Below are 25,504 nucleotides of genomic sequence, written 5' to 3' on the forward strand. Positions count from 1 at the left end.
TGAAGATGGGGACCACGTTGGCCCTCTTCCAGTCCTCCGGTACCTCACCAGAGCACCACGAGTGCTCATAAAGTTGTGCCAGGGGACTTGCAATGACCCTGGCCAGTTCCTTTAGAACTCTAGGGTGGAAATCATCCGGGCAACTAACAGCAAAGAATCAAACATGTTATAAAACATCAAAGTTCAGTAATTCTTGACACGTGTATTTTAACCCTTAAAACCCTTAAACATACTACTTTAAATTTGCTTATTTTCAGAATCAGCCAATGGTGAAGTTATATAAACACTTACCGGCCCTCTCAAATCAATGAGTTCCTGTCTCATTTGGGACACAAGAGCTTCTTTAGCCATCAGAGCACGGTGAAGTCTCTCATTGAATTCTATAAGCTCCCCATGCATTTCTGCCACCTGAAAGACAGAGAACCAAAATTTCAGGTGAAGAGAACAGAATTTCCGAGGTGAAGCTACTTCACTCTGAACTGAAAAAGATCAGCAATATAGTTAATGCCCATGGTATTATAAAGTAAAAAATATGAGAGATTTGCATGTTTCCCGGACCATCATGGTTGCATCACTCCAACACTACCAAAGTAAAGAACATGTACTTTCCAGTTAATGAACAGTATTGTCAATGCAATAGTTTGGATAGTGATATTGCACTATTACAATGAATACACTTAATTTGACTCGTGCTATATTGCTTTCCCAATAGAAGAGCACTCAAAAGTAATAGATTAACAACACTATTTGAATTAAGAATGGTGCAGACAGGTAACCTACATACAGCTCTGCCAATGGTACACCACATCAGACTTCTCTCCCCCAGTGGAACCCTCATTTGATGTCCTCATTAACAAAACCCTTTTAGAGAATACATGCTGAAAAATCATTCAGATAGCTGAAATAATTTGGATGAAGGACTCCACAACATCTTGGGGAGAATTATACCCACTAACACACAAAGCAAAATAAATCATACCAAGCTTAACTGTCATACACATAATGCAAAAATACCTAAGAGAAAACAGCTTGTTATAGAATACTAACTGTTACAAATTAGAAAATAAAGCTGCTGTCCAGTTAATACAGCATTTCCTTAATGGAAAAGGGATTGTATCTTGCTCTCACATCATAGTTCAGCAAAAACTGTTAAAGCATCCCAAGTTATATATTGCTCATATTCTAGAATTTTACACCTACCAAGTTATTTTGATACATAATTTTAAAAGCTATTTTTAAGTCAAGACTTTGTAAAGGTCTACACTAGGGACCTTCAGCTCCCAGGCAGGTTCTGGCTGGCAAAGAGGCTGGATTCAGCCCCAGAGGCTGCACACGTGGTATGGACATTTGGTTCCTTGAGGACACTAGCAGCGTCACACCTTGCACTGCCGCTAATTGTCCCCTGGGAACACCTGTGCCACACATGCTCTGGTGCACAGCAAGTTACCCTGGGAAGGTAGGCATTGGGCTGGCCCCTGCAGCCTTACCTGGGCTCCTGGAGCTGCAGCAGCAGCGATTCTGCCATGCAGAGCCTGGCCGACAGCTGCAACACAGGTCCAGGTAGCTTGGCTCTGCATTCGAGTGGCAAGCACTGTCCCCCGCGTGACCTAAAACTGCACCCTGCCAAGGTAGGGAGGCCTGGTGGGGCCGCTGATGGCACAGCAGCCCTATGAAATGCCAGGACCACAAATCTCCCTGGTGAAAGGTGGGTAGGGGGCTCCTAATAACCTCCAGCCCCCACACAGTCCTAGCTGGTTGTGAGTGGGATACTCAAACTTACCCTCATGTCTTCTTCATACTTTCCTGCCATGACTGAGATGCAGGGGGAAAAAAAGGCGGTTACTGTTTTACTGTTGTTCCTGGAATGCCACCCTGATGCCAACTGCTCACAGCGTAAGTTTTATTTCCAGCTTCAGTGATAACAACATCCTTGCCAAATACTTCACTGGTGAAGGTGATCAGTATTATGATCAGGAAATACTCCGTTTCGAGTATTTCTGGGCTCCGCTCATCCCGGACTTCGTCTATATCTGCGGTAAGTCTTCTCTCTCTCCGGGGCTTCGTCACTCCTTGCTTCTTCTGGTGCCCAAAGGCAAAAATCAAAGCTCTCCTGCCGTCTTTTATCTCCCGGTTTTCACGGGCTAATCAACCCGAACTTTTCCCAGTTGTGTACTGTCCACCACCTGGCAGAGTTCATCGTCGGGTCAGTCCTGCCCGACTGTAAGTAACAGGGCTCCTGCCTGAGTCCCTGTTACGCTGGTGAATGCCCAGATCTGGAAGAGCTTGGAGAGGCCTGTGGGTCAGTTGTTCCAGTGGAGTTGGGAGGGTAAAAGCAGCCAAGCACCTTAGACCTGACCCAAGGGACCTTGACTAGCCCATGCTGGGGCCAGGACCCAGGGAGGAGTCGAAGGGCCAAGGGCCCAATGTGAGGGACGCCCAAAAAGCAACAGGCTCGGGATCCCAACTGGCCTAAGACAGGGCCAGGGCCTAAGGAGGAGCCGAAGGTCCCAGAGAGGGGACCACAGGGTATAGCTGAGTTTAGCTGCCTGGGAGTCCATCTGCAAGGACTGGGCCACAGTGCAGGGGTGGAACAGAGCTGCAGATATTCCCCTAAACATCAGGGTTCAAAACGGGCAGCCTGTCACCTCATTAACATCTTAATACTATTACATCAAAGCATGGCAGGTAAGTGAGGTGGGCGGCTGCCCCATAGACAAGAGGCAGGCCGGTGCTTGCTCCGTCACAGTGGGATTTACAGCCCATGGTAGGGACCAGATCACAAGCTCTGGCCCATGGGGGCAAATAGGCTTCCACCCCCACCCCGGTCTATAAAATAATAGGAGACTAAATGTAGTTGCATAGCACAGTACAAAATTGGAATTCTTCTTCTGTTTTGTAGTTATTTACCTTACTTTTTCTCTACCCACTTTATCATCCTTACCTACTAAACATTAGTATACTTCAACCAACTCCAGAAAGTAGGAAAACAGTTTTTAAGTCACTTAAGACAAGTTGGAGACTGTAGGGCAGAAGTCCATACATTTTTGCTACACCCTTTGTCCAACTTCAGGGAAAGAGGAGAGGGAGGCAGAATAGAGACTGCATAGGAGCAACCTCCACCACCTTATTCCAGCAAAGTTTTCTCCTGCACAAGAAGATTTTTAGGTGATCAGCTTCAGCCAGAGTCCAGAACAGAGCAGACTGGCCCATACCATTAACATGACCCACATAAAATGAGCAAACTCTCTATAAAGCAATTCTCCATGCATACTATACAAGATGCCTTAATAATATTCTGGGCTCATTTGTTTTCTGAAATGTCACTTTTGTGAATTTACCTTTAAACTATAAAGCAGGCCCAGTAAATGAACTATACCTTGGTGGTATAAGAACCACTTTACTGTTAGCAGCAAAAGCCAATGTGAATTCTCTCACAGTCTGGTTAGAAATCTTACACAACAAAATCACTTATTTATCCAGACAAATGAAACTAAATAATTTAATAGCAGTACTGCAATATTTTATATCAACTCACAAAGCATTTAGAACTTGTGATATGGCTGAGTTATCACTTCAGTTATGCACGTCTTGAAATAACTTTGCATTAATGAGGTTTGTATATTTAATCTTATATAAATTGTTTGTGTGTGCTGCTGCAATTTTAATTTACTGCCTTTGTTTCTGTTCCTGTCTTACTTTTCTGTTTTACTTAATCCCATTAAAGAAGCACACTTCCAGCCTCACTTGATTTAATAATTAGAGACTTCCTGATTAATTACTCTATTCTTCCTTCTTTTGATAAGATCAAAACATTAAGATTTCCATACTAACAATTATGGCATTATGTATTCATACCCCAATTGTTCACTCAACATCAGTCTTGATGAAGAAGTTTAATTTGAAACACTTGTTAGTAATTAGTAAGCTTATTTAGTCAAAATAAAAGATATGTAAAAACACATGAATTTCTGCAGTATAACTAACACAGCATGGTTCCTGCTTCTGCACAAAGCATCTTCAAAATTTTGCCCTATCATTGCTCCTCCACCAATTCCAAGCCAGAGTGGTTGGACTGACATTTACCTCTTGCAAAGATGACGAAGAGATTATTTTGTTTTTGAACCATTCCTGCTTTTCAAAACTTTCAGTACTTTGACTATAGAGAATAATCTGTTTAAATTTTCTCAGCATTTTTTGTATTAAAAATTTCTCTGACTCAAATTTCTCTGACTGGAGATTTCTTTGAAACAGAAGTAAATGATCCAGGAAAATCCAATTAGTTGGACAAAGCATCACTGCTTTTCCAGAAGGCATATGAAAGGCTTACAGGAAAAGGAGGAGGAAAATTAGACCCATGCATGCATGAAGTTTTCCAAAAGTCTCTTGGAGGTAAATTATTTCAATGAAAATCTGGCTTATGAAAGATATTTTAACATCATTAGCTTGGAGTGAATATTAGTCTTAATACACAATTAAGACAATACAATATGAATAATGGAGATCTTAAAACGATAGTGGTATTTTAGAAAAGCAGCAACAAACACATGACTCTCTCTATTTTGACATAAAGTTTCAGTAAAAACCACAAAATAAGCACGCTTTCATCTTAATACATTAATCAACACAAATGTTATGGAATTGCATTTGGAAACCATAAAACTACGATTTTGTGATATGATCCTTTCCAAAATTTGTACACCAAACTATAATTACCTAAACTATGTTTAAAAAATAAATATTTGCATTCTCTTGTTTGATTAAAGGCAGAAATACTGACAATTCAGTGGCCTGTTTATACTGAGCAGGAAAAACTTGTGAACACACCTTATTTTCAATCAGAGACAACAGCAGAATGCTAAACCTCTCCAATAATCACAGACCATGAAACAAAGAATATGGGCAAGAGCAGAATGGATGGAATCTGAAGGTGAAGAACAGACCATAATCAATATGACTTTTTGCCAGGAGGCATCTCCCTTTTGACTGCAAGTATAAAGTACTCCCCTCTGTTTGGATGGACATTTTTTTTTTACTGTAGCCTGAAGCATCCTGCTAGTGAAGTGTGTACTGAATTGTGAAAAAAGTAATAATAATTAAACCTTAATATCCTTCTCACTAGGAGTACAACAAACATTCTACAATCAGATTTATTGAAGAAATTTTCAGATTTAAAAATGTATTGGATAGAATAGATTCTTAGAAATTAAACAAAACATATAAGAAATAATCCTCTCAAATGCAGTTTACAGTTGTACTTCAACATAATGGCACATTCAAACACCCACTACAGAAATCCAGTTGAACATATATAAGTTAACTAAGTCAAATAAGTTTGTTGACAATATTAGATTAACAACTGAACAATATGATGGACAGGGATAATACTGGACCAAATGAGAGGAACTAATTCAAAACAAATCAATGATATAACTTTTTAAAGTGTATGCTGTAACCCATGCATACCCATGTATTTGATTTATTTCATAAGGTTTTCATTTCCAGCCCAAAAACACAGCTTCTCCTCAAAATTGCATTCTAATACTAAACCTTAATAATGATTTCAGTCTCACTAGGGCGAGTATCTTCTCAAATACATGAAATGTATGCAAGATGGACATGCTGACCAGTTGATAAAGCTACTGGTAAGGTTTTGCATTAGAGTGCTAGTTTGAGGAAGCACGCACATGTATTTTTTTGGTATTTATTGTAGGATACATAAAGCTGGGCAAGGTTTTGCTGTTGGAATTGATCTGTCAAATTTCTTGGTTTTTTACAGCTTATCACTACTCATCTTTAATGTTACATTCGTAGGATTAACGGTGTTTAATGACGTCTATTCCTCCAAAAGAGGCATATATAACTAAGACACTACCACTGACATCATGCATCCCAGATCATTAAGAACAGCTGTCTTTGATTATTCACAAACCTTTCAAATAGATCCATGTATAAGTTACTGATGAAAGATACCAGATTTCAAGACCCGGCTATAACAAACATACATTCCACACGTTGTAATGAGAGTAAATGATAATGGCAAAAACTTATATTAACATTAAAGTATTATATTATGCAGTATTTTTTCTGAATTTAATACTAGTATTGTTCATCAAGAAAAAATGCCATAAAAAGGAGTTTTACATTTGGATTGCCTCCCTCTGCAGAGACTCCAAGGACAGAGTTCAGGTCAGGCAAGCAATCTCTACATGAATCTTTCCAGTGTGCACCCCCTTTATGGTTAGTTTTTAGGGAAAATTTTACACACTTTCAATCACTTTCTCCTCACCAAGTCTCCAAACGTTTAATAGGCTAGGGACAGACATTCAAAAAGCCTGAGCCTGAACTGATCCTATGACCCCAGCTGACTTCCTGCCCTTTGGGCAGGGGGCTGGACTCGATCTCCCGAGGTCCCTTCCAGCCCTAATGTCTATGAAATCTATGAAATCTATGATTCACTCTTTGCAGGTTTGTCTAAGCTGTGCAGCTTAAACTGATTAATAACTGGACAGACATGCTCTGTTAAATCAGGAAAAGTAGGCACATGTCTGCAGTGGCTTAAGCCAGAAGCCAGGGGGCACTAGAGCATGCCTGCCAGCCACTGCCAAAGAGGGGAGGGAAGAGAGATGCCCTCCAAGGGCACTCCTCCCTGCTGGAGTGAAGAGGGCATAACCAGGCACCAGCAAGGGCTAGCATACCTGCCATCAGCTAGGCCTCTCCCATCTCGTGGCACACTCTGCATTCTTTTATGAAGCTGTCTGCAACTTCCATTAACTACATCTCCAACATGTGCGATGATTGTCAGGTCTTTGCCAACTCTTCCCACCTCTCACTCTGGTCCTGCAGGCCTTAGGTCTGGGCTCACAGGTGCAGATCTTGGATCTTCACACAGAGGACTAACTTGCCTCTCCCCCCCCCCACCCCTACTCCAGGACACACTGTGGACTTAATCCTCTCCCTGCCTGGCTGCAGACAAGCCGCAGAGATTGCAGCCAACCCCCAGGAGTTATGGGGGCGAGAGGGGACAGAGTAAGGAATTAACTCCGTCCCTGCCTGGCTGCAGGCAAGCCATGGAGGTGCAGCTGGAGCTGGCAAACCCCATCTGTGGTCCCCAGGGTTTGCCAGAGGGGGAGAGAGGGGACAGATGGAGGGAGGAATTTGCCTCAGGGGCAATGTCAGGCCAGCGTCTGGCCATGCCCTGCCCCTGTTCCGTCTATACAGCAGAGGGGAGGGGCCAGCCCAGAGCAGAGAGCAGAGCCCCAGCCAGCCCAGAGAGCATGCCGGGATGCTGGGGAAGTCTGGTTTATTTAAACCAGCAAGGGGCCTGGGACAGACAATGCATAAACCAGTTTGAGCCAAATCAGTTAAGTCTTATACTACATTCAACCAGGTTTATCTCAAACTGGCTATGACCATTTTAAAACTGGTTTATGTGCACTGAATGTCTGTTCTGTTACAGGTTCAAACCAGTTTATGATCAATTAAACAGGTTTGTGTGTAATGTCTGTCCCTAGTTACAGTGGTCCTGTGTTCCTATCTAGGCCCTAATGGACCCCATCTTGTTGGTTTCTCTTTATTTAATAAACTAGTTATCCATTTGGCCTCAGGAGTACAGTAAGTTGTTTTGAAAAAAAGAGGCAAAGACAAACTTTTGGAGAGGCAAATAAAGCAGCATTCTATTCATTTGCACATAAGTAGGGGATATAATCTGACAATATATAAAGACATCAACATTATGCTATCAACAAAAAAGAGATGAATAAAAGACCTGAAAATGTCAAGATTAATAATGTTCACACAGGTATACTGACAAATGATATACTGAAAAAAATGGAGTAAAAAAATTCAGAAAACAACATCAAGTGAATAACTAAAGTTGTATACATTTTTCTTTGTATACTTACTGTCCAATTAACTTGTTACCTATTTTCAAAGTTCTTAAATTCTTAAATTCAAAGTTCTTCCTAATATCTAACCTAAACCTATCCTCCCTCAGATTATGGCCATTGTTCCTGGTGACTCCAAGGGGGGTCCTGGCGAACAGACTTTCCCCGGAAGGAACTACTTCACTGTAAGGGTGGCCAGAGCTTGGAATGGGCTTCCCAGAGAGGTGGTGCTCTCACCTTCCCTGGAAATCTTCAAAAGGAAACTAGATAGGCACTTGGCTAGGGTCTTATGACCCCTGCCACCCCCAGTGCTCCTTCCTGCCCATGGCAGGGGGGGGTCGGACTAGATGATCTGTCTAGGTCCCTTCCGACTCACGATTCTATGATTCTATGAGATAAGGGACTCTGCTGCGTTGGCCAGGTCACAGTTGTCAGTTGGAGAGCCCTTGGAATGTCTGGTTTTGGTAGATGGACCATGTCCCCAACAGGCCTTCTCAAGCCGCTCCTAGGAGTTCTGCCCTCCTGGCGGTTGGCTCCACCCCTTCCGGACCTGTTCGTCACCAGGGTAGTTCGTCCTCCCGCGTCGCCAACCCCACTCTCGCCTGCTACGACTCATTGTTCCCCAGTGGGGTGGGGCTAGTTCACGGGTCCCTCGGTGACCCAGGGCCTGGCCCGCCGGTTGCTCACGGGGCTCCGTCACCCCTACACCCTGGCTTCACGCCACCTGTGGTGCTCCGCCTCCTCGTGCTCGCCCAGTGTTGTCCCTAACGCTTCTAACGCAGTTCCCGTCCTCAAGCCCCAAATACCCGTAGGGTACGTCTACCCTGAGGTTGTGCATGTTCACACAAGCCTATACAAGAGCCTCAGCCATAACCTCTATAGGCCCCTCACCACAAGCCCTCCACCCTGTGCACCTCTGTGCTTCGTGCTCCACTCGGGGACTCTAGTGTCCTGACTACCTAGCTGACCCTCCACCAGGTCCCTGACCACAGATCCCTATGACCTCAGTCGCTCTCTAGTTGCCCCGCTCGGGCCCCTCAATCGATGTCTGACGGTTCTGGTGACGATCCTGCCCTGATCACCCTCCAGCCGGGTGGTCCTCGGTCCTTCACCCCCTCTTTGGTGTAGCCCACACCCACTGTCTTGGCACTTACTTCGGGGTCCTCCGATTCTTCCTGGGTTGCCCCAGTCTTCCTTTGTTCACCCGATCCGTCACTCCTGGGTCAACCCACCGATGTCCCGGTCGTCGGGCCTCTCTCCTTGGCCACTGCTCCCCCCCGGCATGCTGGCTCTTCGTCACCTTGCCTGCGGAGTCCGCGCTGTCACTGGACCTGACAGCAGTCTGGTCTCCAGGCTATCCGCCCCCTCCGGAGTGGCAGCCGCCATTTTTAAATCTGCTGGCCAGCATCTGACACCGACGTCAGCTGCTGGCCACAGCTGTACAAAGAGGCGGCTAAGAAGCCGCACGGGTTCTCTCTCCGGCTCCGCGTCTCTCCTGTCCTGGGCTGCAGGTAAGTGTTCCTTGTTACCCCAGGCCCCGGGACAAACCAAATTAGGAAGAGGCCCTGAAAAAGCCCAAATAAAGATGCGTGCATGTGATGGGTTTGTGAAACAAAGGAATAGGCTGACAGGACAGAACATGGACAGTGTGATGACCACAGGGAGACCAATCAATGATACCCAAAGATGAAAAGTCATCAGAGAAGGAAAACAATACAAAACGAGGGATTTCAGAGCAGCAAAGGGTTCCTGAGAGGGGAATCCAACGCCACTATGGACAGAGGGCACATCACCAGCCCTCTCATCCACCCTATGTGGGGGGGGGGAGGGCAGGGAACAGGCCTCAGCCTCTCACCTCCAGACTGCTGACATCTGACATTTAAGAGAGAACCTCAGAGTGAAGCTCACATACAGGACAGACATTCTTTGACCCTATGAACCCTGGGACTGGTAGATGTAGAACTGCTTGTATTATTATCTGCTATCACTGTGCATCAATAAAATTCACCAAATGAATAGGTCGTGGTTGGTCTGAGAGTCTGGGTCTTGGAACAAGGTACCTGGGTCATAAATCCAGTGCCAACAACTACCTGCTCTGATACAGCACTCAAGTATTGCAAACAACAATTTTTCCAATCCTAGGATCATGTTTTATTTATGCTGTTATTAACAATAGCTCATCATGTTTTCTTTAACCTAAAGCATGTGTTGAAGAAACACTGAACTAAGAATGTAAGTGCCCTTCTTTCCTTTGTAGAGCCAAGTTCAAGAAATTTTACCTAAGTAAGAGTGAAGCCTCAATATCTTACAGTTACTTAAGGAGTATGGATTAAATGTTCTTGAGATAGGAGATTTAAGAAGGATCATATTCATGAAATAAAAGATTATCATCATAACAAAAAATATTGAGGGAGGGGCTGAATCACAGAGATAAATCAATGAAGACACGCTTATAGCAGATAATGTCACTGAGACTATATAAATGGAAAGATTTGTGAATGTGCCTATTCTGCAAGTGACTTTAGCAGCAAGAAAGTACAAATTGGGAAGAAAAATTTCAGCACCAAATGGTTCTCATTACTTGTACACTGGATATGAAAATACTAGATTATATGTGATTTCTTTTTTCTATGGACCAAAGTAATATCATGATGAAATGGACTGAAACCACATAAAAACTACATTTCTTTTCTGAACTGGATCAGCCTCCTACCTTAGTAATGACTCAGCCCTTGAATAATCAAATGAAGCATATAGCTAGAAAGATGCACTACTTAATAAAAATTCATTACAACACTTTCCTACATACTGTACCAACTCTAAAGCAAAGGGAGATGATTCATATTGCTCATTTGCTACAGGCTGTCTTTAAAAAAGGATTTAGCTTGGGACTTGGCTCAGAAAGTTTATAAAAGTTAGATGTATAAACTCTGAAAATATGAACAATACCAACTTTTTAAATTGTTTTGAGATATTTTGAACTTTTTTTTAAATACAGGTACATATTCAGGATATTATATTTTTAGGCAGAAATAGTCACGGGGGAGTTAGATAACAAGATTGGCTACACAATACAAAAGTGATATAGTGATTAAAAAGTACCTTAGTACTTCAGAAAATTATGTTTTTGGGGCCAAAGTAAGGCAACTAGACTTACTACAGAGATGATGTTCTTAGAACAAGGGAGAAGTACATTTTTCTTTCACCTTCCTGCATAGGCATTTATTAGCCCACGCTTAAATTTCAGAAAACATTTCCTTCCCCTCCAAGACATTTTTTTACTTATATGTAGCTGGGGTAGGTGTAATGTGGAAGTACATAGTTATGAAAAGAAAAAAACAAAGTATGGAAAGTAGGATTTAAAAAAATCCCATGGGCCCAAATGCACTAGCCCCAATTAATAATTTTTTGCCTCAGAGAACTAGCTTTGCACTAAGCACTGCGCCCCCACCACGCACTCCTCTACCACTGCATAGAACACCAGCACGTGCCAGCCCCGCAATGACCCTGTAGGAGGGAGGGGCAGGAGTCAGATAAATAATATTTTCTCCCACCACCTATGCTGTCAGATGTTAAAATACTAGTGCAATGGGATATGATCCCAATCCCAACAGTAACATTGTAACAGGGCAGGGCCCTATTATTAGGGGTGCAGGGGAGTCTGAACAGCCCCATCCCCTGGAAGCACCTCTTCATGCCCACCCCAGACCTGGAAGTACTCACTGAAGGCTGAGTAACCGGGTCCAGGGATACAGTGAGTCTCCCAGCAAGGGAGCTGTCACAGGTATGGTGAATGAGGAAGAGTTGGGTATGTGGGTCAACGTCAGCAAGGTGAAGAATAAAAAACACTGAAAAAAGCCTCAAGGGGCTGTACTTGGCCAGGAGCAGCTCCCTGGAACCTGGAGTTATGAGGGGTTAAGCAGGACTGGCCTTAAAGCAGGCCTCCTGCCTGCTCATTTGTTTGTTTGCTTGTTCATTTTATTTGTTTGCACAAGCCCAGATGCTCTGCAAAGCCTCTAAGTTCTTTCTGGTGGCCAGAAAGAAGCCTGTGAAGACCAACTGGAAGACAGCTAAGTGCTAGTTTATTAGCTTAGCTTTCTTTGCTCATTTTACATTTCTGACAAGTCCAGGGTGACCTGGGGGTGTTATTTATTAGCCTGACAGTTGCAGAGACTAGGGCCCTGAACAATGGGTCCTTAGCCAATGCCAGCAGCAAAAGAAAAATGGTCGGCCCCACTAGCCTGACCAAACATGCCCTGCTGTGACCTGCCCAGAATCTGCCCATAGCAGCTTAGACACACATCCTGCCATGCTATGCATGACGAGATGTATGATTGTTGGAACTGGGGAGATCCAAATGACACCATTATTTTAACAGGAACAATGTAATCCAACTGGGGTTAGGAGGGTTCCTCCCCCATCCCTATCAGCCCAGCCAGGCACAGGCAAGCACAGCTGGTTGGCTGCCTGGACCCACAGCTCCTGCAGGAACAGTGGGGCAAGGCAAGCACTATGCCAGGTTGCAGGGAGGCACAGAGCTTGTCATGACATAGCACCCTAGCAACCAGCTGATGGCCTCCCTATGCCTCAGCACCCTGAAAAAGGATGCAACCCCACACAGGGCAGCAAAATTCAACTGTCAACTAAGATTTAATCACTTTTCTGACTTTATGTGTTCTTAAGAATGGCACCCAATCAAGAAATTACAGGGTTTTTTTATACATCTGCTACATAATACTTCCCAAAAATTTGCTTTTAAACTGTGCACTCATAAATAGTTACTGGATACTCTACAGCAAAGTAATCTGCAGAACTTGATAGTTGCACAACATGTAAAATTTAATTAAATGGAAAAAATAGTCCAATGATACATGATGGAAATTTTAAACAGGTATTCCTTCCAAGTGTAAACTAACTATATTTCCTTTCAATGTCCAAACCTTCATAGGAGCAACATTAACCAGCATTTTTCTCAAAATGAGTCAAATTGGAGCAAGTCAGCTATTTAAAAAGTTACTATTCCCCTTCTCCATTTTTCCCCTTAATTTAAAATCTAGGCTAACAGGATGACAAATCCTCTAATCACCTCTACTACTCTGTGAATTGACAGTTCTGTAGACAGTAAGTACTTACTTCCTATAACTGACAAGAGATGTGTGCAGTATGTTAGGATATATATTTTTCCACTAGATTTTGCACCCATTTTACTAAATCCAGATCTCAGTTCTCACCTGCTGTTTACTGTCCCAATTCAGTTACTCTCCACACAATTCTTAGAGAAATTTTATCCCAAAGGAAGGCAGCAACTTAAGTTTTTTGAAAATTCACAAGAAATGCAATGATATATCGGTCGCATATGGGATTGGCACTGATAAAAGGAAATTACCATTATCAACAATCGGCTTTTTTTGGCTGGAGTAGCCAATAATGCCTATGATAAAATGCCATGTGCATTCACACAGCCAGGAATGCAGCCTGGCAGCTTGGAACGTAGCATCTGGCCAGTAAGTCTGTGGAGGGAAGGGATGTTGGGGGGCAGACTGAGGCCCTGACAGTGAGAGGGGCGAGGGCTGGCGCAGGTGCAATTACTGCCAAGCCAAGGCAGTGAATGGAACCCTGCGAGAAGCAGGACAGAACCATGGGTGGTTCATCCGAAGGGATCCAGGATGTGTGTGGAGGGGGCATGGCTCCCCACTGGTGCGCACACCCTCAGGGGAGGCATGGGGGGCATGCACCCCCCCCCCCAATTTGTGTGCGAGGTGAGCATGGGCTGCCAGCTCTGGACTCAGGGCTAGGGGCTGCACCAGTCTCTTCCCAGCGGGGGCTGGGCCACGACTGCACTCAGGGCAGGCAGGGGTAGGGCAGGCAGCAGCAGATTTGGGAGGGGTGGATACAGGATAGGCTATAGCCACCCCAAAATTCACCATAGCCATCCCTGCTCTCCAAGTTGCCCAGCTGCATTCCTGTAAATCGACTATTGGATCAGTATTGGCTGATATGGCTGGTTAATAATTGCCCATAGGTATTGGCCAAAAAATCTTTATCAGTGCCCTGCTAAAATTCACCATTTAAAAAAAAAATCTTGTGTAAAATAATATTATTACGCCATAAACTTCAGAATTTACACCTCTTTTTTTTTTTACAAAAGCAAACAGAAGGCTTCAAACAAATGTCAACATTTAATATTAAATATTCAAAAGGCAATGTTAATTAAAACCCTACACATTTTAAACTAAAGATTCATTAGGCAACATATACAATAGTCTACAGCAAGCAGTGAAATTAGGAACATATGCTGCAAACTTATTTCAATAGATATAATCCATTTAACAAGAATGCATCCCATATGAAGATGCTTGTATAAAATGTATCATTCTGGAAAGCTTTATATCACATAGTTGAATCATAAGTATTTTCCTTTCTCTCTTTAGAATCAATGTATTGACCTAAAAAGTCCAATAACTTGCCAGTAACCATGGTACAGCAAAACACCATAAAATCTGTTCCACTGTCAAAAGCTACCAAGAACTGTAAGATGTACTAAGGCTTTATCATAAAACTGTCAAACTGATTGATAAGAGGGTAATATAAGATGTTATCTATATCAAGAAAAATCACTGCTGTGGATAGGTGGATATGATGAAAGGTTTTATTTCTTGTGTTCCATAGGGTTTATTTTTATCGGTTCAGTTACTGTTTTCACAATTTCTATTTTTTAAGTTACTTAATAGTTTGACATTTTTCACCTATTTACTAACAGTCAACAGACGAGTAAGCCATTTCATTCCTAAAAAAATTAAAATCTGATGTTTTTCTATCTAGAGTCAACAGGCTACTCAGCATTCTTCATCATAAATTCACCGCATTACAATATTGAAAATGGAGTCAGAAAATACAGGTTGGGCGGTGGAATCAAAAGTTGTATCCATTACACTGTATTTCTATTAGTTCCATTAACATTGAAAACACGCTCTATATTTTGATATATGTTGTGGTTATATTGGCGCAGCCTATTAAATATGTACATCAGAAAAAAAACTAAGATGCACCCTACTGTCCAGCATTTTCTGCAATCTGAATTGGTGCAATATTTTTTAAGTTTATGAGAAGCCAATTTTACAAGATCCCCAAGGGCTTGTTTTCATTACAACTGTTAAGTCAAATAACTCCACTCAAGCAACACTAACATATTAACCAGAAAGAATTATTGGTATAGTGGTTGATAAGTTGTGCTAACTTAAGTTGTAGCCTGTAACTGCATTAGCTTAATAATCAGAAGCCATCAAGAATCAACTCATAACCCCAGATGGAACTGATATCTGAAGTTTAAAACATCACTTAACTTGACCGGGGGGCGGGGAAGGTGTAAGTGCATGTCTCTGTGTGCAGACAGAACCAGCATAAAGCAACACTTGAGTTATACCTCAGACTAAGACTACAATAACAATAAATTCTAATGGTGACTAGAATGCTCAATGGTATCACAGCTATCACAAATAGCTTCAATTACAATTGAACTACAAACACAAGTGGGGCTCAACCTCCAGCCTGCAGGCCAAATCAGCCCGTGGGGCCATGTCAGCTGGCAACATCTGGTCCCCTCCATCCAGAAATTTGGCAGTGGGAGAGTGGTGGCTGCATTAATTGCCATGATGAACAGAGACACATCAATTGAATACTGTCACTGCTCCCCCACCATCAAATTTCTGCACCCGTGAGCAGAGCCGTCCCTAGGGTTGTACGGGGCCTGGGGCATATCAGCCTGTGCAGATCCAGAGGGTGCGAGTGATGACTATCTGCAGAAGCCAGTGGCGGCAGCGGAGCCTGTATGGCACTGTCCACAGGGCCCCCCAAAGCGTGGGGCCCAGGGCAGTCACCCCAACTCACCCTCCCCCCAGGGACAGCCCTGCCCATGAGGAGCCATGCAAGCCAGATGACACTGCCCTGTGTATGGGCACACAGAGTTACTTCATGGCCAGATCCGGCATGCAAGGATGGGCTGGCACTCAGGTTTATACCTACAGACCAACGCTGTTCACCAACCCCATGCTGGATCTGGCCCGGGAACTGGCCCTCTGCCACTCATCTAGCCCATGTGGCCAAAAGATTGTGCACTAATATCTTAAAGTGATAAAAGAGGAGCCCATGACTGCTCCCTGTACCCTGGCAGACTCTGCTCCCAGCAGCATGCTCTGCCACAGGCAGGAAGAATGGGAGTCACATTTTTCAGCCCAGCTCACCCCACCCCAGCTCCTCCCATGCTCCAGAGTGGGTGAGAGGGCCCACAGGTGCATGAAGCTCTTATTGCTGGCATAAGTTGTAGAAGCAGCCCTAGTAGCAGGGGCCCCCTCAGATAGAAACCAGGGGCAGGGAAATGGCAGAAGGTGGAAAAAGTCACCATCACAGTATATGCGACACACTGGAATGAGGTACTACCTCGCCTCACCTGACACCATCTGGATTCTAGCTCAGTGGTCCTCAGCTGGGATGCTGCTAAATTCCAAAAAAGTTATGCAGAACTACCCAGAGCCTAAAAAGTTTGAGAACTACCGCCCTAAATAAATAGCTTAGCTTTTAAGAACCTCTGTTTTCCATTATAATCAATTCATCATTGTCAAAAGCTTTGAAATTGTACTATTGAAAGCTGACAAATCATACTTAAAAATTATCTGTAACTAATTTCAAGACTTGGTATTTTTAAAATGTTTACCATTTACTGTACTGTTCTGATTAGAAGTCTACCTTTTTTTCCCCCTCCAAAAGAGCTCTTAACACAATTCAATTTAAAAAAGGGGTCAACTTATAATTTTCCCCTTACAGACTTGACTTTTGTACTTATCGTATTTTAGAACATAAAATAAAAATACCAAGACAGAATATATTTTCAGTGCACTGTTTAGTTTAGCTTTTTAACTCTTCGTGTGGTTTCTTGATTATCTGATTCTCCTGTCAGAGTCTATAAAGTCTTATCTGTAGTAATCAAGCTATATTCAGAGAAAAAGGTCTTTTTCCTAAAACAGAACCTGAAAGTGTGGTGTCAGCTTATAACTAGAACAATACAGAAGCTATTTTAACGTGTTAGCCAAAAAGAAATGTGATATTTTGTCCCTTCAAGATAAATATACATATAAACCACCACTGAAGATTAAGACAGAACTACCAAAACTACCATCCTTGAGTTACAACTACAATAGTCAGTATTCTCCAGAAGCAAAAGGAATAGTAAGTCAGAACAGGAATTATCCTGCGGTCCATACTAACCTGTGCTAACACAAAATTTGTAACCATTTTAAAAGTTTTTCATTTCACTTGGAAGTGGGCAGATGGTAATAGCTCCCCCCTTGTGACCAGAGAGGTAAAGGGATCTTGGAGTCATTATTGACTCCAAGATGAACATGATCTGCCAATGGCAGACCGCAGCCAGCAAGGCCAACTGCACCTTGTTGTGCATCCAAAGATGCATCCCAAGCCGATCCAGAGAGGTGATCCTCCCCCTTTACGTGACATTGGTCTGGCCTCAATTGGAGTACTGCATCCAGTTCTGGGCACTGCACTTTAAGAAGGGTGTGGCCTGCCTTGAAAGGGTTCAGAGGAGGCCCACCTGCTTGGTTGGAGGGCAACAGGGCAGGCCCTATGAGGAGAGGCTGAGGGACCTGAACCTGTTCAGCCTCAGCAAACAGAGGCTGAGGGGGGATTTGGTGGCTGCCTACAAACTCATTAGGGGAGATCAGCAGCAAATAGGAAGGGTCCTATTCCCCCCCAGCAGCACCTGGGGTGATGAGGAGCAAGGGCCAGAAGCTGCTGGAGAATAGGTTCAGGTTAGAGATTAGGAGGCACTACTTCATTGTTAGGGTGGCTAGGATCTGGAAACAACTTCCTAGGGAAGTGGTCCTCGCTCCTACCTTGGGTAAATTCAAAAAGAGGTTGGATGAACACCTCTCCGGGGTCATGTGATCCCAGCGTGTGCTCCAGCCAGTGGCGGGGGGTCAGACTAGATGATCTATTTAGGTCCCTTCTGACCCCTAACTACTATGAAGCTATAAAACTTTTCAGCCATAACACCCTCATCTTTGAATTACTTACATTTAAGTACAACATGCGTACATGTAAATGCATATGTATTTTGCCCAATGAACACTGGCCATGTACAGACATTGCCAACGAGGAATGTACAGATGTTCAGGACTTTTTTCCCAGAGCAGAAATGGCCACTCCAAGAGAACAATAACCTGGGGGAAACAAAGTTAAATTACCCCAGGAGACTCTCCTGTGAGAGCAAATGTCTATACACATTCTTTATGTTCAGCGTAACAAAATATAAATATGGTAGGATGAACAAACCCTAAATTTCACTCAAGAAGGAAGTACCTCAATTTGTGGACTAGATCACATAGAAAATGCTTTCAAAGTTACCATGACTTCAAAGAGTTATTCTTTCAAGTTTCCTTCTTTCTAATCAATATGTCTGAAATAGATTAAGTTGCTGTGTCCCAGCTGTGTCCTAAACACATATTTCATTTTTACGTAGGTAAAGAAAGAATAAGATTGATAATATTTGGTATATTTGCAGTCCCATGGGAGCATGAACTGATCTTATCTATTACGTGCCTTATTTAATAAAACAATCTTTTCAATAAGCTCCAGCATCTATCAACAATCTTTCCTGAAAATCATAAGAGGTTATTAAACAACACTGGCTGTGTTAAGTTTGGTTTCTCTGGTTGTTTGAATTTCCATTTCATTTAATAAAGAATACTTATATTTTTTCATATTCCCAAAAACATACTGAATTCTCACTAATCCAATAAAAGTTTAACAGCAGCAAATGAGGTTATCAAAATATATGCCTCTTATCCATTGTTACCATAAACTTAACTGAAGCAGATGGCTCTTCTGGCTGATTTCCATATCTGTACCTTCACCTATGTCAATGTGCATAAATCAGCAAACACAGAGGTCCTTAAATTGTACCAATTTTTCCATAAATACAATAATGTACTAAAAATTAGAAAAATAATATGAAAATTATGGGTTTCTTTAAGAAAAACAAGAATATGCCTGCAACAATGAAGGAGAAACAGTTTGAATTTAAGCTGATTCATATAGGTTTCATCCTGCATTTGTTGCTGTCCTCTGGATTCACCATGACTTTCACTAATCAAGTTTTTCTACATGCAATGTAAGTAGTAAGTGATTTGTCAGAGGAGTGGAAAGGTTGTTTCTGTACCCTTTGCTGAAACACTGTTTGTACAAATACATAGTGAACTACAACTAGGCATAGTGAACTACAACATATTTCCATGTCACCCATGGAATGTACTTGTTTTCCTACATTTCATAAGCTTCTGGATACCACCATTGCAAAGCTATAACAACTTAGAATACTGGTGCTTCTAAAATACAGGATCAATAATTTATAAGTGCCTATATGTCCAAGTTAATAATACAGGCAGTCTTTGGACTTAGGACACAATTGGTTCCTGAAAACCACGATTTAAGTCGAAACGTTGTTAACTTAGACCGAATTTGCTCATAAGAAACAATGCTATAAATGGGGGATTGGTTCCTGAACCAAGGCCTGATACCCTATTTTCACCAAAAATACCCCCGAATTTTGTACTCGATTATAGATGAGTAATATAGCTACATTCATGTATTTATATCATAAATAGCAATCATATTGATTTGGAAGGACTTCTTTGAGGTGACTTTGCTAGACTTTTTGAAAGGCTCTTAGTTAGACTTTTTGAAGGGTTCTTGGCTGGAGTCTTCTCAGGAGCCTTAGCTGCAGGTTCTTCTGGAGTCTTGTCTGATTTCTTAAAGAAAGCGTCCAAGGAAGTTTAGACAGATGTTCTCCAGGGAGATGAGTGACGCAGCAAACTTGATCGCTGGCATGGCATTGCATCGGATCAAGCATTGTAAAGTCGAAGCTGACATCATAAAGTTGAAAAGGTGTCAATTTATAAACGTAAGCATGAAACGTTGTAACGTGAAACGTAACTTGAAAAGTTTTAAGTCAAGGACTGCCTGTAACTGAAATTAGATCTCAAAAGGGTTCAGTTCTGAAAACTGGCAAACAGGATGCTTTTTTAAGGACCTCTGTCCTTAATATAAATCACATTTATCCAGGACACAAATAAATAATGTTATACTTCTCCTTCTGCTGTCCATGAGTACAACAGAGCATGTAAATTAATTGATCTCCTGACCTCATTTATTAGATTATATCAGGTCTTCCATAGTTATTACTTAACCATGAAAACAAAACAATGCTAGGGTAATTATGCACATAAAGACATAGAAAAGTTACACACCTAGATAAAACATCTGATTACATAGTAAGAGAAAAAGAAGCCAGCAATAATTAACTTCCCAAGTAGTCCACAATGGATTACATGAGAGGTCACCAACCTTTTGCAAATGCAGGCCATAACTTGCAATAAGGTTGGTATCATAGGCCACAATTCCCCTCCAGCCACTCTAGCAACAGCGAGCCGAGGCTGCAACAAAACCAGCCCTCTGTGTGTGCTGTAGCAGCTGGCTAGAGAGGTGAGAGGTGATGGGCATGCCATTAGCAAAACACAGACTGGGGAATCAGTGCATTTTTTATGTGGACCAAATCAAGCATTCGCAGGCTGGATCCAATCAATCCCTTTGCAGGCCAGATCTGGCCTGTGGACTGTATGCTGTCAAACCTTGGATTACATCCATTTTAACTACTGGACAAATTCAGACATTTACCAGAATAGGAGGCAAATGTGTGTGGGTGGTAAAAGCTTGAAAATTTAAGTAGCTCCTTGACATCCAAGCAGCATCGTTATTTGAAGTACATCTAATGAATTGAGACATTTGCTACATCCGCAAGGGGTTTGCCTCAACACCAGGCTGGTTATATCATTATTTATTTCAGCAGCAACAGATCAATAAGAGCATTCCACAACATGCTGTACTGGCTCATGCAAAAACGAGCTCTCAGCTGACTCAGGTTCATGCCATATCTTTTTACCTAAGTTGCTTTGCTTACTTGTATCTCTAATCTTTCTTCATTTAGACCATACAGAAGGAACGTTCATGAGAACCATACAACAAAAGAAATAAATTCACATCCGGGCAGAGTTCAATGAATAGGTAAGCAGTAAATGTAAAAACCTTTATCTAAAATCATATAAAAACAGACACCTGGACGATGTTCTGAATAGGTGTTCTCTTTTTATTCAGGGAACATCAACTCTCATTAAGACAGTGAGTCTAAATAAAAACATCTGGAGCAATGCAATACAGCACCTGGATAATCCTAGCTTGACAGAATTGGCAGGCAATCATTGTGTGAGCAGCCAGGAAGGAGGTCACATACAGATGCCATTTCGAAAGAAACTCATTCCAGAATGCGGCATCTGGGCTCGATATTACGTGCCAAGATCATACCAGCAGTTGGCTTCTATTTAAAGAACCAGCAGAGAAGCAGCACATTATATGCCAACAAGAAGAAGATTCTGTGTGCACATTTTATATCAGCAAAAGAAAGATACAGTGTGAGAATTCCAAATCCTATGCCAACTGTACTTTAACACTACATTGTTTTAAAAGTCATGCAAATCATATCAAAAAAAGATTCTCTTCAGAAATAGGAATACAAGGTTAACCTGAATTTTTTCCATATTACAGAATCTTAGCCAAGAGCAGAACATAGTAAAAAAGAATTACATTTAAGATCTTATCTTCTAAATCCATCCTGTTTTGTTAAGAACGAAGAAACTGAAGGACAAAATGAAGATATGTACCCAGAATCGAATTCTAGCCCCCATTTCATTAGAAACCAGTCCAATGGAATCTGTTAATTTTTAAAAGATATGAAATCTTATTGTAAATTAGTTATCTGAGATGGCAAGACCACTGGCAAACATTAATTTAGCTGCATGATAGGGATCTGGGGATCTAGGAAAAAATGTGTCAGTCGTAATTTTGGGGATCTGGGATAAAATTCAAATCCCAATGCATGCTAGGATCTTTAGCGCTACACTGCAAAGACCCACATGAGCAACCAGTGATATGTGCTGAAAAGCAAGGCTTTTAACCATGCCATGGTGCAGGTAATCCATAGCTCCTTGTGCACCAGCAACTTGAATTTCAGCCTCGCTGTTCAGCCCTGCTTTTAAAAGTGGCAGGGCACCAGTGAGCTGCAGGGTGAGGCTGAAGATACGCTGGTGTGAGGAAAAACCAAAACAGCCCCATGCATTGCAAACCAGGCTATCACTCTAGCTGTTCCTTCTTAATTACAACCTGGTTGGGCCTTGCTCGTTTGACACACTGTGATATTCCTACCTTCAAATATCATTCTATAGCCCCTCACTTTACATTTAAGATGCGATTAACTTATTAATCACATATTAAAGTAATGACTGTAGCGGCCATATGCTTATTTAATTAATGGCATGATAAAACCAAGAATAAGCCACAAAGTTATTACACAAAATACATGTAATAACTTTGTTGCTGGTCCCTATCATGCCTTTAATTGAATGCATTTGTGGAACATGCAGAAAACCAACTGATCATGGAGTTTGATCACACATTTCAGTAAAAGGAAACAACAATGATGAACACACTTGTGGAAGGGCTTCTTGTAGGTCTCTAAGAACAAAATGATGCAATTATGAAGTACATACATGAATTACCATTATAATTTAAATCTTTTGTGATCTCAGTTTTCAAAACGCATAGCCAGCTTATGGGACAAATGGCTGCTGAGGTAGGAAGGAAAGAATGCCTCCAGCTGCTCTTCAGATCTCTTTCATAGCAACATCTATTTACCCTTCAATGGGGCTGAGGGCAGCTAACAAGCAATCCCAGTTTACACACTCACTCAGGACCTGAACAAGTAGTAACCCACTTCCCACTATAGTCTCCTGAAAGATCCTTTCGTCTTAAGGGCTGGACCCTCCACACACATTTATACTGTGAGAAATTACATCCCTCTCATTTTGAAGAATAATGCAAGGCCCTGGGTAGACATACAATCTGAAGTACTCCAAGTGCCTTTGAAGCACTCCCAAAAGCAAGGATACAGATGTGCACAGCAATGTGAAGTTGTTTCTTGAAAAATGACTGAAGCACTTCAGAAATGATCCTCAAAAAGTGGAAAAGATTTATGAACTGCTTCTTTTTGAAGCACTTCCTAAAAGGCTCCAACAATACCTGGCATCCCACAGTGCACCGCTCCCCTTCCCACCCCCCGGACCTGGGAAGATGAGCTGGAAAGCCAATGAGTGCTACTCACTGAATGCAGTCAGCTGTCCTGGGAACCTCTGGTGCCTCTGTATGCCTCCATGGCCATTTTGAAGTACTCTAGAGCAGCACTGGAGAGCAGTGGGAGGCACTGAATTCAGCATGGTGCTGAATTTGAAGCATTCAGAATTCAGAGCACTTCAACTGTATTTCTGTCCATAGCCTGAAACTATATTAGCTCAACACTAGGCACATCTCAATGAGACACTTAATGCACACTAGCGTTCCAGGCAAAAACCATGCTAATACGCTACTGCACAGTAGTATTAGGCTACTGCACAGTAAGGATCACTAAAAAACCATGCACGCAGTAATTGTAGTTATTGTGCATTTAGTTTAGTACTTCATTAAGAAGTGCATTAATGAACATGTAGACGTGCCCACTGAGTGGCTAACTGATGCTGCAATTTGAGGTTACAAATACTCCAGAATAAGAAAAGAAACCACTGGATTTAAGGTAGTCTTATTAGCATTTATTTTGGGGGTGGGCAATTATTTGGGCTGGAAGACAACTTCAAGAATTCTGGTGAGCTGTTGTGGGCCAGGAGTCAGGTGCTGACCTGCCTTGGGCCCTGGCTCCATGCTGTCACTGCTCTATGATTCTGGCCCTGGCCATCCACCCCACTCCCAGTCGTTCCCTCCCCACCTGTGGCCCCATCCCATCTGCTTGGCTGAGTGCATCCTGCCTGTGAGGGTCCTGGCCCTGCCTCCATAGTCCAGTGCCCCCAGCAATGGATGCAGGGCAGATGGGCCAGGGTGTCTAGTGAGCAGGGCCGGATCTGGTGGTGGTGGTGGTGACACAGGCAGCAGTAGTTGTAAGGAGCTGCTGCTGCGGGGGCTGCCAAGAAGCTGAGTCCCATATGCCCAGGGGTGACAAAACCAGCCACATGCACCACCAGCTGTAGGCCCCTGCCTGGACTGGATGGGCTGGACAGAATCCCCTGGTGGGCCAGACCTGACCGGCAGGCTGTATTTTGCCCCACCTCCACACTGATTTATTTTAAAACAAAAAAATATATTGGGTTAGAGAGGCTCCCAGCTTTGGGGACATAAGAGTGAAGGGTGTAGAGCAGTGGAAGCCAAAATTTTGGGCACATATTAGCCTGACACCCTCCCCAGATGCCATTCCAACCTCTTTCTCCTGCCCTGCCCAATCTCCTGCTCTGCTTTCTGGTTCTGATATACTAACTGCTCTGCTGCCTATCCACTCCTTGACCTGCTGCATGCTACACTAAAAGACTGCCTGTGCCACTTGTGGCACATGTACTACAGGTTGCCTACCTGTAGGGTAGAATAAGGCAACCCAGGACTTCATTTCTTTGACTAAAGCATCACTGCACACTAAGTGGTGACTTAGGAAGGAAAACAGAGGGATAAAAGGCTCCCCCATCTTCTAATTCCAAATGTAATATAAACCATTGCTACATATAAATATGCAGATTTGTATTCTGTAGTGTCTGCACAAAAGTACAACTAGAGAGAACAGAGTTCAAAGGATATACTTTCAACAGAGTTTCAAGAAGAACATTTGCTCATTACATCAAGGTATGAAGACAACTGTAGCATATGAAAGCAGAGAATCAAACACCTTCAACATCAATAAAGGGGTGAAACAAGGGTATGTCTTAGCCCCCATGCGTTTTTTTTAACAGAAAATTACACAGCACATACAGAATTATGTATACTGCAGTGCAAAAAAAGCACACCATTCCATACTGATCATGAATATATTCAGCACACACAGATGGCGCTCAAAAGTGCACACTGCTCAGGAAGAGGGTGGTCTGTGGGTGTGGGGTGAAAGTAGTGGAAGATGAAAAGAATATATCTGTACTTACAGGTTGGTTGGAGTAATGAATGTCAAAACTGCAACTTTCCTTGCTTTTTTAGTTTGCAGTACTAGGATATACAAACTAGGAAACAACTTACATTATTCTCTGAGGTGGTGTCTAAATCCATTATATCAACAAGGAACCTGACCTTCCTTTAGCTCCTACAAATCCCACTAAACTAATTACGTATTAGCACCATATAGAGAAGTATGCAATTATGAGGCCTTGATCCAGAAGTGTTAAGCATATACTTAAATTAGCTGTATGCATAAGTGCTTTGGTGGATGTGCTAGGTATGCAATACTGATTGGAGAATATACTAAAACTAATATGCTTCAAACTCCAGCTGAAACAGCTAATGGTTCAACTATCATAATACATATAAGTTAAATGAAAAATTCTGTGTGTTTTAATATTATACTTTCATAGTTTCATAGTTTCTTAGTTTCTAGGGTCGGAAGGGACCTGAGCAGATCATCTAGTCCGACCCCCTGCCATGGCAGG

At 42.5% G+C, this 25,504-nt stretch overlaps 1 protein-coding gene across 1 annotated transcript in view; it reads right to left on the reverse strand.

The window, feature by feature from the left end:
* Positions 1-25,504, reverse strand: part of SNX29 (sorting nexin 29) — a 445,875-nt gene that overhangs the window by 237,319 nt on the left and 183,052 nt on the right. The window contains exon 16 of the mRNA XM_019540166.1: positions 292-408. Coding sequence (XP_019395711.1) covers positions 292-408 — 117 coding nt within the window. The remainder of the gene's footprint in view (positions 1-291; positions 409-25,504) is intronic.

Source organism: Crocodylus porosus, unplaced genomic scaffold (assembly GCF_001723895.1).
Source record: "Crocodylus porosus isolate Cpor-Errol unplaced genomic scaffold, CroPor_comp1, whole genome shotgun sequence".
In the NCBI taxonomy this organism is placed as follows: domain Eukaryota; kingdom Metazoa; phylum Chordata; order Crocodylia; family Crocodylidae; genus Crocodylus; species Crocodylus porosus.